Source organism: Eriocheir sinensis, chromosome 35 (genome assembly GCF_024679095.1).
Source record: "Eriocheir sinensis breed Jianghai 21 chromosome 35, ASM2467909v1, whole genome shotgun sequence".
In the NCBI taxonomy this organism is placed as follows: domain Eukaryota; kingdom Metazoa; phylum Arthropoda; class Malacostraca; order Decapoda; family Varunidae; genus Eriocheir; species Eriocheir sinensis.
This window is the reverse complement of record NC_066543.1, coordinates 4,924,854-4,940,512: the sequence shown is the minus strand read 5'-3', so window position 1 is coordinate 4,940,512 and position 15,659 is coordinate 4,924,854. Positions and strand designations below refer to the sequence as shown.

The 15,659-nt window shown below is 37.8% G+C and overlaps 2 protein-coding genes across 2 annotated transcripts; one reads left to right on the top strand and one right to left on the bottom strand.

Annotated features, from left to right (window-relative positions):
* Window positions 1-875: 875 nt before the first annotated feature.
* LOC127007311 (ATP synthase subunit g, mitochondrial-like) lies at window positions 876-3,538 on the bottom strand. The gene is made up of 3 exons (XM_050878113.1): window positions 3,377-3,538; window positions 1,589-1,749; window positions 876-1,075 (listed from the first exon to the last, which is right to left on the bottom strand). Exons 1-3 carry the CDS (start codon window positions 3,414-3,416, stop codon window positions 977-979), a joined length of 300 nt encoding a protein of 99 aa, XP_050734070.1. The 5' UTR covers window positions 3,417-3,538; the 3' UTR covers window positions 876-976.
* Window positions 3,539-4,589: 1,051 nt separating this feature from the next.
* LOC127007309 (protein ARV1-like) lies at window positions 4,590-9,718 on the top strand. The gene is made up of 7 exons (XM_050878111.1): window positions 4,590-4,923; window positions 5,055-5,210; window positions 5,637-5,756; window positions 5,992-6,142; window positions 6,746-6,803; window positions 8,023-8,177; window positions 8,375-9,718. The coding sequence occupies exons 2-7, from the start codon at window positions 5,103-5,105 to the stop codon at window positions 8,491-8,493; spliced, it is 711 nt and encodes a 236-aa protein (XP_050734068.1). The 5' UTR covers window positions 4,590-4,923; window positions 5,055-5,102; the 3' UTR covers window positions 8,494-9,718.
* Window positions 9,719-15,659: the final 5,941 nt, after the last annotated feature.

Here is a 15,659-nt window from a genome sequence, read left to right as displayed (position 1 = left end):
GCTTTTTCAATGCATGTACAGTGATGTATTTGGACATCGTACATTCAACCAATCAGTTATCAAGAAACTTTCCGTGGAAACAGGGCACCTCTGCAAGCAAGTGTCATAAAAAAGAAAAAAAGACCATAGTAGTATTCTGCTTCTCCATGTAGTCTAGTGTGCATCTTCCTCCTCACACATCACAGCTCACACTTACACATGACCTGTCCCTTCTCCAAAAATTCCAAGGGAAACCGAGGCTTGAACTTTCGTGACTGTACCCAGGCCACTGAGGGCAAGAACTGGCCAGTCACAAAGCATACTAGAACACCAGTGCATTACAACAGCAGGATAATATAGATGTTTAGCTTGTGTTGTAGAGGGAAACTAATAACTTTGCAAATAGAGTCTCTGTAATCCCATAAAGAATGACAAAGGTAGCTTTCCACTTGAACTTTGAGACATAAGCTGGTTCAGACCAATAAACGGAGTGGGATACCATGCCAACAGTAACTGTGACCATTATTACAACATCCAATGGAATAAACTTTCTCAATTCTTTGTTCCAGGGAGTTTAACCTTTGGCTGAAGTATATAAAGCCGAAAGCTTTTTGCAATAGCAAAGTCACACAACAGGCTACACAATGCACGTGCCATTGTTATATTTCACTATAATAGCTAAAGATGTAAACAAATGGTCAACAATAAGGAGCTTAGGGTGTTCTCATTAGTAGTGTCAATAATGACAGCAAAATGCTATTTTTTGTGCCTCAAGGATGTCGATTTACTGAAAATTGTACTTTCAAGATATGAATTTTCTGCTGTTCTAGGATCCTAAATGTGAAGGGCTGAAGAATACAAGAACATGATAACAGGGTTTCAACAGCATACACTCATTAGTTCATAAAATGTATATATCGATATCAATTTTTACAAGTGATGATTCTGTCTACACATTACATACATACATAAAGTTTACAGAATCCTGGGGATATATCTAGACTTGGTAACCAACCAATGTTCCCTTGCCGATGCACTCGCCAACGAAGAACCAACACAGGACCTCAGCAGTTACAAGGGTGTTGCGCCAGGCATCCTGAAGAAAAATCAAGCAAGGAACAGTTATTACATGCAATTAGTGTTGATAGCGCTGGCTCAATCCAGGCACTTAAACGGGGCCTTCACCTCTCCCTTGAACAGTCACTGTTCTCATACACGGAATAATTACCTGCCTCTGTCAAAACTCATCCCATTATTAACATTGTTCTGTAACAAACTCATATCTATACACCTTGCTTAACACCTAGCTGCACATGGCACACAATTCTGCCCATTATTTTTGTACAAATCATAATGTCCTTAATTGAACTGATTGGCTGGCGTGCCAGCAGTTGCGGGCTATCCTTCTAGGTACCACTGATATGTGAACCATGACAGTAAGTTGGGGTAGCCAACCAGGTGAGTAAATGAGCAAGGGAGAGAGAGGTAACATACTTAACAGGCCTCTTCCTTCATAAACAGATATTTGATAGCCAAAACACCTACATTTTTCATTATACCAAACCCAAGAGTAAAAGAACTCCATAAACCTGATGAGCCAAACCCTCACCTTGACAGGCATGTTCTTCCAGGCACCAGTCTTCGCACTCTTGACGATGTTGTTGAAGCCCTGAGTAACACCACCAAACTCAGCAGGAGTGGGTGGCACCAGCTCTACCCTGGCGTACCGCAGGAAAGTGTTGAATTTTGGTGTGGCGGAGTCCACAGCCGCTGCAAGTTACATCAATTTTAAGTGATGGAGGCTTTCCAGTTTACTTTAAGATTAAGGAAAGTGAGGAGGCTGGCATGCTGGAGGAAGGGAGGGAGATGGCAGACTGGTTGGGTGGCTACAGGTAAGGACAAAGAGAGGGAAGAAGGTGGCTGGTTGAGTGAAGGAGGAAGGAGGTTGGTTGGCTGGCCGGTTAAATGAGTGACTGGCATGTGGTATGTACTGGTGGCAAAGGGCAAGGTAGGGAGGAGATTGGTGGTTGGCTGATGGGCTTGTGAGAAAGTGGAACTACTTGGGTGATTGACTTGGATATACATATCAAAGTAGCTAGGTCTTGTATAAATATAATCATTTAAAAAAAATGTAAGGCAAACACTTTGTTGCTCAATCAAAGGGTACACCACAGCTTAAGGCCTTTGGAGAAACAAGCAGTTTCTGAAGGAAACTTAAGAAAAAAAAATGAATAGAATGTTAAAAATAGTTTAAATATGCAATTATTATCCCATAGTTTCAACAATAAATAGTCCCTGAATTTGATTCTTTCTCCTCTCCGGAAGTCACTTGTCACTGCACTGTATTCAGGGACCAAAAAGAAATCCATGATGTAAGTATTAACTTTGCCAGAGGTGGCTAAGGTTTCGTAAATTTTCCCCCTCCCTTGTGCTAATAGTGCGCCCTATTTTGGTGTCATTCACAAATTTACCTGTCACTAGTTATCCCATTGTCTATGACTCTATGTCATTGATGTAGATAATGAATAAAAGCGGGCCTAAAACTGAACCTTGAGGAACCCCACTGGTAACATTACCCCATTCGTCTTTTTTACCGTTAATGGTAACCCTGTTTCCTGTCGCTAATCCACACCCACAAAGATTACAAGTGAACAAACAAAAACAAAACCAGGCAAATTAATGTTTTTCCTGCCGTGTATTCCCCCAGGCATGCATGCGTGATGGACAGTAGAGCGAGTTATTTCAGCAAGGAGATATTTTCTCGCAACACCAGTCTGCATAGTGGACCGTTGCCGCCATCTCCTGTCCAGCGCTGCGTATTTCCAGCGCCCCACTGTGTGCCGAATAAATCTAAACTAACCAAACCTAATAATGTAATCTAGCTAACGGGGAGGGGCTTCACTCCCCTTCAAACACAATAATGGGAGGGCTTCACCCCATTCAACCCCCCTTCTACTTAAGATGGAAAAGCAATACAGCAGTGTGTTGTATGGACACAAAATACATCACATAACACCAAAGTGTTCTTTGCTGCGAGATGGGTGACAATCTGGAATAATATCCAATCTATATCAAGTTCTAACAGAAAGTGTCAGCCTCCCAAGTGAGTTATGAGTTTTTATGGATAAACACCCACCCAACCGGGGCAAATACCTATTACTTCACTTGTCTCAATGACAACTGAAACTGCTTATTTCTGGTAAGTTTCCATGTGCTTTCAATAAATTTGCTATATAAACCGCCGAAATGTTAGAGAACATGACCCCTGCTACAGAAACCACTGGGGACTCCTCGCCCACCGGAGGGTTCTGCACCAGTGTTCCTTCCTCCTCCCACGAGCCTTCATGTACGGTAATATTGATCTAAGATAGTGGGCCGCACGGATAAATGTCCTCACCTTTGGCCATCACGGGGATTTTGGCGACGAGCTTGCTCATTTTGGATTGTGATGGTGTCTGCTGCGGCGCCCGGAGTGAAGTGTAATGAAGAGCCGGTGAGGGGGACTCGGGGGGGACTGCACGGCCTCGGCGCGGGGGTGGGGGGGGAGAGTGCAACGGTGCCAGATTGTACTACTCAGCCTCTTATATTTGCCAATTTCCGACCCAAAAACTGTCTCCTTCACCCCAATAACTAGATTCATTTGTAAATATCGTTGAAATGGTTAATTAATGATGTCTTTTTGCTATAGTTAAGTGTTAAAAAACGGTAAATGCATGGTGGTGAATACGAAAATCTGGCACCGCTGCGAGGGGGGAGTGCGCAGGCGCCGGTGTTGTAGGAATCAGCTCGCAGTCGCAAAATAACTCGCAGAAAGGCCCAACTTGCTTATTAAAGCCTTATTTCATTCACTGCTATCGTTTACTTCGCATGTTTCGGCTCCAATACATGGCGCAAACATCAGAGAAACACTTTTAATTAAGAAAAGGCATTATAACAAACGGACAGGGCAGACTTTGGAAAGAATTACGTACCCCACGTTGATGTTCACTCAGTTCTGCTTGTTTCGTGTGTTGTTTCCTTTCGGGCAATATCATCCATCACAAAGATCACAAGTGGACAAACTAGGACAAAACCAGGCAAATTAATGTATTTTCCTGCTGTGTATTCCCAAGTTTACATCAGAGCGACTTATTTCTGCAAGGATGTATTTCCCGCAACACCGGTCAGGGCAGGGGTGCCAGGCAAGGCCAGCTGACCAAGGTAAACAAACACTATTTTTTGCGTGCATGTCCTTATAACAGTAGTAACGGTGAGGGAGATGCAGTATATGGAGACATTAATTTTTACCTTGCAGATGCGGGAAGGAGAGCGGAAGGAGGACGTTCTAAGTGAATGTGATGGGTAGAATTATTGTCGGGCGGGTTGGCAGACTTGGCTCAGGAGTATGACTTTGAGCATGCTAACTTTACTGAAAGAAACTACTGTCATGTATATTCCTAGATAGAAGTTAAAGAAAAATATTAAACTATAGGATTCACTTAAACCACCTTAGTTGATTTGTTAGTTGCCACCAATATAAAAGATGTATACTGGTCCATTTGTTGGCATTGATGTTGATTTTAAAAGTTTCATATATTAATTAAGATATTTTCATTGCTAAAGATAATATACATTGAAAAGTATGCGGTTCTCTGCAAAAAAATCGAGCCCCAATGTCCCCTGCTTGTCAACACGAGTCAGCTGATCGGCAGGCGGCGGCGCGGCGTCCAGAAGAAAGGGAGCGAAAAAAGACTGAAAAATAAGAGACAACTAATCCACATAGAAGAGAGGAAGAAAGAAGGAGAGAGACCTAACAAGCGTTCAAAAGCGGAACAGGTCTAAAGAAGGAGAAGAAGTCCAGACCCGTCCGCCTGTATTCTCACTTAAGATGTCATAACTTCAGCTTATCGTAATATTAGACTTGAAAAATAGAATTAAACGTTATAGAAGAAATAGTTAGAAAAGGTAATTAGAAGGAGGAGAGTTCAGCACTGAGAAGTAACTGTAGCCTAGACTTGAAAGTTGAAAGTACTTACAGTGGGACGAATTGTAAAAAGGTAATCTACTGTCTACCCATTTGTCCCCCAAACATACAGTCATGAAGTGCACAGTCACAGAGAGCCAGGTCTGGAGGTGACGGGTGCATGGCTGCGGCGGCCACGAGTCGGCGGCCTGTGTGCCTCTCCTGCCTCACACACACCAAGTCACTCTTCAAGAAGAGTGATGGAGACTTCATTAAGCTTCTGGACTGTGTAAGTATCAAGTTCATAATCTAGGTTTCTGTGCAAGGTTACACAAAGATACTTCAATATTTTGCACCTCTTATTTTTAATTATTGTTAGCATATCGTCACACTCATAAAATAATCGCCTAAGTCATTTTTCAGCGATTTCCAGGTTTTTGTCTACATCAATTTTTTTAACACGTGACGCCCATTTTTGTATAGTTGCCTTCGTCATTCAGGGTTTGAGTGTTCTAGAATTGGCCTTATCATTTCTGCCTAAATATTAAGCCAAATGAGATAATGACAGTTCTTTTCCTATTTCCTGTAAAGTAGAAAATATTGACTTAGGCGATTTGCTTACGAAGGTGATGATATGCAATACCACATGTACCCTATACTTCCACTATCATCCACATCATCATCATCACAAGCTAAGCCATCAGCCCTCCAACAGCCTTCCTGCGGCCAGACGGTGGACCACTATGTGGAGTGTGAGAAAAGCATCATCTTCATGGACATGCTGCTCCAGGACATTGCCGTCTACCGTCACATCTTATTTAATGCTGACAACTTTGTGAGCATCTTTTGTTTCACATAAACTTTTCATCTTCTGTAATTTTTTCTATTTAGTTTGATAAATATTTAAATAATATTAAAAAATTTAGCAGCAGTAGGTAGCATGAAATAAAAATTAGTCTATACTTATAGATATTCATACCTGATGATAGCAAATGCAGGATCCTGTAAAGGTTCCTCTCTTCTGGAAAGTACTTTTTTCATAGCTAATATGAACCTGCTACTGTTTCCAGGCTCCTCAGTTCTATATGAAGCTTGCAGTGTCCCTTTTGCTGAGTGAAGGCTACATTCGGTGGACCAACATAACCCACAACCTCGGCCCAGAAGCAGGAATCAAGGACAATGAAGTCTATTTGTATATCATGTGCTTTTTGACAGCTGTTGGTAAGTGTTCATTCACCTTATTTGACTAAAGTAATATGTGCCCACTTTACTATATTCACCATATTTGCCAGTGGAATTTACGAACCTCTAAATGAGACTCCCTATTTTACAGAATTTTTTTTTTCATTATTATTTTTATTTTTTTTAGTTTAGTAATGCTTTCATTGTCTTTTTGTAGTGAGTTTAAATTCATTGGACAGTTTTAAGTAAAGAGTGTTTAGTAAAAAATGAGTTGAAATATTAAAAAAGATATCCCTTTATACTGGATACGAGAATAGATTAGAATTTAGGTAGTCCTTTTTTTCCTGTTTGTTGAGAAAAAAATTGTGAAGAAATCTCTGCAAGCTAGGCAGCGGGGGAGTGCTACCTCTCCCACAAAGAAGCTGATGTGAGCTGGGATCAAACTCACAACCTCTCGGTCGCAAGCCGAGCACTATACCCACAGAGCCACCCGGCTTGCTGGGACAGGTCTGTCAAAATTCATGATCGTCTTCATGTGCAGTCTATCCTTCATTAATGAATTGTGTCATAAGGTTGTTTTCTATATTCAAAGAACATCATCTGCTTGTATTTAGTAACCTCAGACAAATTCCATATTTCCAGAAATCGGCATCTTTGGAGCAGTAATTATATTGTACTCCGGAATAAAGTTTCATCACAAGTGAGTGCATATTGATTAGTTTATACTGTTGTGAACCTCTATACCTACTTCTGTCATACTATCTGTTTCCTATTAATCACCTTGAACTTTATAGCCAAGAAATGCAAATTAACATTCTCATTCCTTATGTCTCCAATAGGGTAACAATTCAGGTTAATTTTGAAAGACAGTGATGGGCAACAAAGCATCCCAATCTCTATAATTATAATAAGAATTTTCTATTCCATTTTTAAGTGTCGGAACACTTGTTTTATTGCATGTGTATCTACACTTGGCTTTGATTGAGGATACAGTTACATGCTGTAAGTGATAAGACTGGCAAGCACTTAATTTTAGATTGTAATTTTTTGCTTCCTGCCCATTTTAAATATTTTAATGAAAAAAATTATGTTCAGAACTGCTAGTATACAGGGTAATTGCAATATGTCAGGTGAATCTCCAGTGGCACATTCTTGAGACTATAATCAGTGACTGCTTGGTGTTCAATTTGAAACTTCCCTCAGTCATAGCAAGTTGATTATGAAGCAAACATTAGAAAAAAATCCATACTGAGAGCAATGACAAGTAAAATTTAGGGAATATAGCATACTATAATGGGGCCACAAACATCAGCAGTTTTGGATTTCCAGTTCACAGGACCATATATTTTGGAATTCAAATCACTATGCTCCTGCCACGATCATTTATCCAAGTATAGAAAGAATAGTGGAATATAGAATCAAGAAAAATATTTTCATGGTATCCACTGTCAAAGATATGACTTTTTACTTATTAGGTTGTTTGATTAAAAATTGAGAGTGAAGTTTGTGGTGTCTTAAAGATTTTGATGAAGAGATTGAACCAAACTTTATCAAATTTGTAAAGAAAATCATAAAGTTTGAAAATAATTTTTATAGTGTTCCTATTTAGTAACTAAAAAAATTCAGGCACATCAGAGTATAGACTTGGTGGGTTTAGAAGTTGGAATGGCTTATCTTGTGTCCCAAGATGCACCACCAAGTGTGAAATGTATAGATTCTGTGACGGTATGAGGGTGTTATCAAAATGCTGAGGGTGATGGTAATTCTTCTTCTCGCCAAGAACAGAACTTTCAGAAGCAGTAGCACTGAAGCTTAAAATCACAACTTGTATCTTATGCATCTCTGAATGATAATGTTTGCACATTTGTCAAGAGAAGAATGCACTTCTATAGACTAAAAAGCAAACTTCTGCTTTGTAGAATTCAGCTAAGACCACTGTATAATGGGCTGCTGCTTGGTCAGTATGGAAGGTTAGCCAATGTGGCAGCCATCATCTGGTACCAAGGCTCTGGCCTTATATTCCAGGCCTTTGTGCTGGTCTTTGTCATCATATCCAGTATACAAAGTACACGAGGTGAGTTCTTCTTGTCCTCTTTTCTATTGCACAAATATCATGCAACCTCAAGAATTAAAACCTAGATTTTAACTATTTTTGTTAATGATATAATATGCCCTTATTTCCCCAGATTTATTAGAAAAAGGTCAATCTAAGACTGACTCATTTATACAGTAATGAGTTACTACTCATTTTAAATTTTATATCCTGCGTAGCTGCTTTGAACATTGGGAGATGTGAAAGCAGCCTCTTGGTCATCACAGCCACCCTCATCAGTGTGTCTTCCTCATACATTCTCCAGCCACTCCTTATCAACATGTATGAATCTTTTTAAGTACAATCTATGTTTTTTTTACTGGGATTGAAATTTGTGAAAGTAAAATATTGCATTTTACAGTATATGTTTATTAAGCCTGTTGGTAGAAATAAGCTAGTCATTGCAGCCTCATTCAGTTTGTATTTAGTCACTATAGTAAATTCTTAAAACTCTACTCTCACATGGAACTAGAATGAGAGCTGTGGGCAGTGTTTAATAGGATGAGCTTTGGGTGGTGCTGCTCAGCTGATAAGCATAATTAGAGACGATGATGTGTTGGTGTGGTGGTTGGGTGGCAGCGGTTGAGTCTCATTTAGACGGGGCAAGGAGAGTCAAATGTACAAACAAGTAACTTGCCACGTGTAGACGTATGCCAAGAATTTTTTGGCAAGTCAAGCAGGAGGCAAGCTGCTGGGCAAAGCCAGCATTTCTATCTTAAGGTAACCTAATTCAACCCTTGGCCATCACTGGCAAGCTACTTACCACTTGCTTGGCCTGTGTAAACATGTACTACATGGTTGTATTCCTCATTAGCACAGTTGCAGGACAGGCATTGTATAGAAAAACAAACACACTTTGCTCATTGCAATTTGTTGTATCTAATACTTTCAGAAGTGCCTGCAAGGTGGTTTGAGTGTATATGCCAAACATAGCACAAACTGGGAGGCTGCTTGCTCAAATCATTTGCTATATGTATGCAACGCTTGCCATAATTACTTACCTTTCAAAAATGAACAGGCTTCTTGCACACTTGACTTGCCTCTCTACTTACCTTGTGTAAACGAACCTTTGCCGTCCCCCTAACACATCGTCTGTTTGTTTATGGCTATCAACCGAACAGCTGCTTACAGTTATCATTTTTTATTACCTGTTTCATATTTATTACTTGATTTTTATTGAAAGAAGCATTCATTAGTAAACAAATTGCAGGGTATTAAATTCTTAAGCATCTGAAGTTAATAAAATGAAATGGCAGAGACTTTGTGGTGAGTACCCAAGAGTAAAGTGACCGACTAAAATGAGAAACATTACAAAAGACACAGTTTCCACATGAAAGAGTGACACATGGAGTGTCTCAAGGGTTAGTATTGGTACTTGTGTTTATTTTATTTATATTAATGATATACTGATAGAATGTAATAGTAGTATAAACCTATAAAAGGATCTAAATTAACTACCACTGACTTAACCTTTATTGTACTGATATACACATACAGGCAGAAAATAAACTGGAGCACTGAAAGCTATCTTTTGTTCAATCAAAATGTTGTCATTGCAGAGTGTAACAAGATATGACCAAGTATTCTAGATGTACACATACATACTTGTAATACTGTAGAAATGTCCTATGTTACTTGACCAATGCTCTACAGTACCTTTCCCTGCTAACACTTAAAACAGCATTACTCTCAGGTTCTTTGTCAAGAACTTCCTAACGATGATTCAAAACTCCATTCACTTTACTTTTCTTGCTGGATCTGGCATAAAGTGCTTTGATATATATATATATATATATATATATATATATATATATATATATATATATATATATATATATATATATATATATATATATATATATATATATATATATATATATATATATAGTATATGAAAATCCATTAAATTTCATTTTCACAGTAAATACCCTCTGATTAAAAAAAATCCAGATGGGCAGCCCAACTAGTTTTAACTAACCCAATTACAGATTGCAATGGCAGCACTGACAGTACAGCAGCAAAAAAGAACAATACCACATCAACTAGAAAACATTACCAGAAGTGTTCACTGGAATATAATCTAGCCACCACAATTTCAAGAGTACACACACACACACACACACACACACACACACACACACCGGCGCCAAACACACACACACACACACACACACACACACACACACACACATATATATATATATATATATATATATATATATATATATATATATATATATATATATATATATATATATATATATATATATATATATATATATATATAAAATCTTTGTATAATTATCTAATTTTAATTGTAGTCCAGCAGTGCTCAGTGAGGTTGAGATATTGTTGGCACAGCTAGCTCATACAACTTTATGTGAAGCCTTCCTAATTCTCTTGTGGTTTTGTACACAGAAGCCATCTAAAACTATCCTAGCAGGCCTGAGGAGACCCAAGTGCATGGGGTTCTGTATGACTGTAGGGTGCAATGACAATGTTGAAAAGGTACAAGACATGGACTAGAAGCTATTGCGCATAATAATGTATTTACTGTACAATAAATAACTTCATACAAAACATAGTTAACTATCTCATTCTTAAATAACTTTATATTCTGTTTCACTAACAACTCGCATCAGTACAAACAGTGTATATAGATTTACTATTACACTGTACCTTTAAACAATAGATATCTGATACAGGGATGCATTTAGGGGGATATACCATTCCAAGGAGGGCCTTGTCCATCCTCGAACACTAGGGTAGCCCTCATCTTTCAAATACTATTTGGCCAACAGAGGAAGGTCTGGGGGTTGGGAAGAAGGGCCTGCTTCTCTTCCCATAATAATAATAAGAAAGGTGTGTGTGTGTGAGAAAGAGAGAGAGATGAATATTGCAGAAATGGACAGAAACCTTAGACTTCTCCTGTGGAAACACTGGTTAAATGACTGAAGATAGAAGGGTTCAGTATTATGAAAGTTCAAAAAAATTGTAAGGATAATGTATGGCAGGAAGGGGAAAGTACTTGAAAATGTGAGGTGTCACTACCACTTTTGACTTCTTTTTGGTCCAGAGAGACATGTGAGAGCTGCAATACACGTAGTTAATGACATGCCTGTCAGTGGCCCATCACTTGTGCCAGTTATATACACCTAACGAGTGTTCATGCCTTTCTTCCTTATCACGACCTCCCTCCCGTCATGTTGGCCACTATTCCCCTTTACCTGAAGAGCAGTTGTTGCCCTGAACTGATACAGTAAATTTATACACAGAAATTCTGTTAATAGTTCAACAGAATCAAGTTAGGTCAAGTGAGTAAACTATCACAGTTAGTAATCTTGCTAAGATACTTCTCACTGTATATATATATATATATATATATATATATATATATATATATATATATATATATATATATATATATATATATATATATATTTATATATATATATATATATATATATATATATATATATATAGAGATATATATATATATATATATATATATATATATATATATATATATAAAAGAAAGAGCAGAAGAAACCTTCCTTCAAGTTTTGCAAGGCATGAACAATACAGTCGCTACATACTGAGTAAAATTATACTAGTTATCAAAATGTGATATCTTTGTGTATCATTCAAACAATAAAAAATAGTCCACAGGATTACTTGAGTTTCAGTTGAAACTCAAGTAATGTTTATAACATTCATAAAAGGAATGTGAATGATATGACTCTTTGAGAGTCTGCAGTGAGGTGATGCTCCAGCATGCTCATGTCATATTTCTCTTACAAAACAGGGACATGATAAATAGGCCTGCAAAATGTAGATACGTACAGCCAACAAAGATTGAATATTAACACAAAACCATTATATTTTAGATAATGCACTTAATGAGTTAGGCTTTTAATTAACTAAAATCATACCTATAATGTTTGTAATGCACAGTTGCCTATACAAGTTCATTGGTTTTCATTTATACAATTACCAACCAGTAAATTCAATGTATGAATTAAAATATGTAACTTGATTTCTCACTGATCCATGAAAAAAGCTTGGGAACCTGGGAAGCACAAGGTATAAATTTAATTTATTCAAGAAGCATTAACAGGCAAATAAGATCTCAGAGAACACACATCTACTTGAATTACAAGGTGACAAGTTGATCAGATTACTCCATGTTTACAATACTATTATTGAGAGTGTGTGCTCTCATGCATGCATGCACGTGGAACACACACACACACACACACACCACTGTCCTCAGAGGAGCACAATATATCATTTCTTTGCTATCTACTGTAATAAATAAATAGTATCTGCCATATTGTGACACAGTATTACCAGCACCCATTCTGCTGGTGTTGTACTCCTGGACTTTATTTTTGATAAGTAGCCATTTTATATATATATATATATATATATATATATATATATATATATATATATATATATATATATATATATATATATATATATATATATATATATATATATATATATATATATATATATATATATATATATATAAAATATACACACACACACACACACACAGTTATACCTCATTTTAAAACCTTAAAAAGGTAATATTATCTGGCCTGTAAGTGTTTGGATAAATTCTTAAACATTTACTTCAATGACAAGCACATTCGTTGGCATGTTGTCAGCTTACTGAGCATGAGTGGCAGCACAAGAGACAAGGAAAGTTAGTAAATAAAACAAAAGGTAAATAAGAATTGCATGAAGAGAGATTTTATATTTTTTTTGCAGAAATAATCAGCAAGGAAGTTTAGCCAGCAGTACTGTACACCAAAATTTAATGAGGTGGATATGAAAATTTCAGGTACACTATTGTGTTTTCCTGAGACAGAGGAATATAAGTAGGTTGATCAGTTTATGGAAACTTTAGGTGAGAATTTATAAAGGAAGGTAATGTAGGTGTGCATGTGTAGAGATAATGTGGAACTGTTTTAATACTGCACACACAACCATGCCTAAGAAATGATGTGAAACATGGCACAACAGCACACCAGAGGAATGTTCAGCAAATGGGGGTCAGCCATGACTGAAATAGTAACACTGTATAGTAGTTTTTGAGACTCTTCCTCTGAGGGCGCATCATTGCGCTGTGTTGAGTCCTCAAAATCCCCGTGCTGGTTATTGTTATCATCTGTGATTGGAAATCAATTTGAAAAATGAGGTAGGCAGAATAATATGAGGACATACTTGACTAATAAGTTAGAAAATTGAAAGATCTTATTGTTTAAAAAATTGAAATTTAAAATTGTATTTCTCCACATCTCTTGAATATGATGAGTTTGGTGCCATGATCTTTGTTATGAGGTGTATTGTGGGTACATGGATGAATGTTCCATAATGCCATAATGTTATGAGACTGGTATATAAAATAAGTAAATATATATATATATATATATATATATATATATATATATATATATATATATATATATATATATATATATATATATATATATATATATATATATATATATATATATATATACAGGTTATATTATGAAATCCCTGCAACATACTTTATGGGGATAGATATTTGCTGTAACTTCTTCTGTGTGTGTGTGTGTGTGTGTGTGTGTGTGTGTGTGTGTGTGTGTGTGTGTGTGTGTGTGTGTATTTCACCACGGCCTGATCACCAGTTGGGACTCAAGGTCGCCAGCAAGTACCCTCCCAATTAGAGCTACTGCAAGGCTCATTAGTCGATCTCTAGGTACTGCCAGGACCTCACACACCACACACCTCATCCCACTTGCTCAAGGGGGGACAGTAACCACTCCTAGTCAGCAGAAAAACCCAGCCTGAGCGGGGCTCAAACCATCGCCTGCCAAGCTAAGAAGCCTGGCAGTGCAGCACTTTACCAAATGAGCTATCAGAGTGTGTGTGTGTGTGTGTGTGTGTGTGTGTGTGTGTGTGTGTGTGTGTGTGTGTGTGTGTGTAATTCACCACCATTGCCTGATCACAAGCTGGACTCATTATCACTAGCAAATACCCTCTCAACAAAAGCAAGCTCATTGTAGTCAATCTCTGGGTACTGCCAGGACCTCCACACTCAACAAACCCCATCCCCCTTGCTCAAGGGGGACAGTAACCACTCCTTGTCAGCAGAAAAATCCCAGTATGTGTGTGTGTGTGTGTGTATTAGTAGTAGTTTACAGGATTTGAGTTAATCTCGTGCTGAATTGTCTCCATATCCACTTTTATCTAACTTAGACTTAGAGTCATGTATGTTTCTTGCCCTCGCCAAATCTACTTTCAGCTTGTGAGTGTGTGTGTGTGTATGTGCACATTAACACACACACACACACACACACATATATATATATGCCCACACACCAATTTAGTTGAAAATGGGTTTATACACACAACTTGGTCAGATCGATGAATCTACTTCGTCAATGTCTTAAACTATACAAGGAGGGACCAGAAGCGTATCAAGTAGAATTACAATTTTAGCCATTGTAATTTTTCCCACAAGTATTCCCATGTGAAATGTACACTATAAAAGCATGCATAAGTATAATTAACACCATTTGATCAAAATCTGAGAGGAAAGATACACAGAGGGACATGCTGGATACCAGTGTAAGGAATTCAGCATTGGGGTTTTACTAACACATCTCAGAACACTCAGAACCAAGAGTGATATATTAAGTCTCAATAACTGTAAACCAAAAAATTTCCACAATATTCTGGGTGAAGAGATCCAGTTCAACCTCATAAAGGCCATAATTATCACCGTATATGATGGCAGCCTTCAACATTTATGGGAGAAGGTGACATGTGGAAAGCACCATTGCTATTAAATTTGCTGGGACATTTTGGCCCAAATGAGGCACTCAGCCTCTAAATCTAACTGAACCTGCAGTATGTTTACTCAAACTGGACATTAGAGACAAATAATGGAGTTCTTAAAATTGGAGGACACAGCTCACTGATGGGGTCAGTTATACTATGTGTCATTCACTGAATATTTCCTTCCTCTGTAACACCACTTCGGCCATAGAGCTTGGCTAGCTTCCTCCACTCATTGCTTTTTGCACATCTCTTAGCTTCATGGTTGTCTTTTCACCTAAAAAGTGAGCTTTAATTCAAATGGTACTTATGGTACATCCAGGATTTAGTAAAAAGTAATTCAGGTACAAATCCTTGCATTTTATTTACAGATCCTAATTTACATGGGTAATGAAAAGAAGGGTTTATTTATTTTGTGTGTGTGTGTGTGTGTGTGTGTGTGTGTGTGTGTGTGTGTGTGTGTATTTACCTAATTGTAGTGTTCAGGGCCTGAACTACACTCATGTCTCCACTGTCTCCATATCCATAATTGTCCAACTGTTGTGTGTGTGTGTGTGTAATTTACCCACAGCCTGATCATGAGCTGGACTCTTCGTTGCCAGCAAATACCCTCCCAATTGGAGCAAG

Bases quoted from the DNA above. Each gene is read 5' to 3' on its own strand.
- LOC127007311 (XM_050878113.1), bottom strand. From the start codon at position 3,416: ATGAGCAAGCTCGTCGCCAAAATCCCCGTGATGGCCAAAG. The intron at 1,750-3,376 runs GTGAGGACATTT...TGTAACTTGCAG, and splicing joins AATCCCCGTGATGGCCAAAG to CGGCTGTGGACTCCGCCACA. The intron at 1,076-1,588 runs GTGAGGGTTTGG...ATTTTTCTTCAG, and splicing joins GGAAGAACATGCCTGTCAAG to GATGCCTGGCGCAACACCCT.
- LOC127007309 (XM_050878111.1), top strand. From the start codon at position 5,103: ATGGCTGCGGCGGCCACGAGTCGGCGGCCTGTGTGCCTCTCCTGCCTC. The intron at 5,211-5,636 runs GTAAGTATCAAG...GCCCTCCAACAG, and splicing joins TCATTAAGCTTCTGGACTGT to CCTTCCTGCGGCCAGACGGT. The intron at 5,757-5,991 runs GTGAGCATCTTT...TACTGTTTCCAG, and splicing joins TATTTAATGCTGACAACTTT to GCTCCTCAGTTCTATATGAA.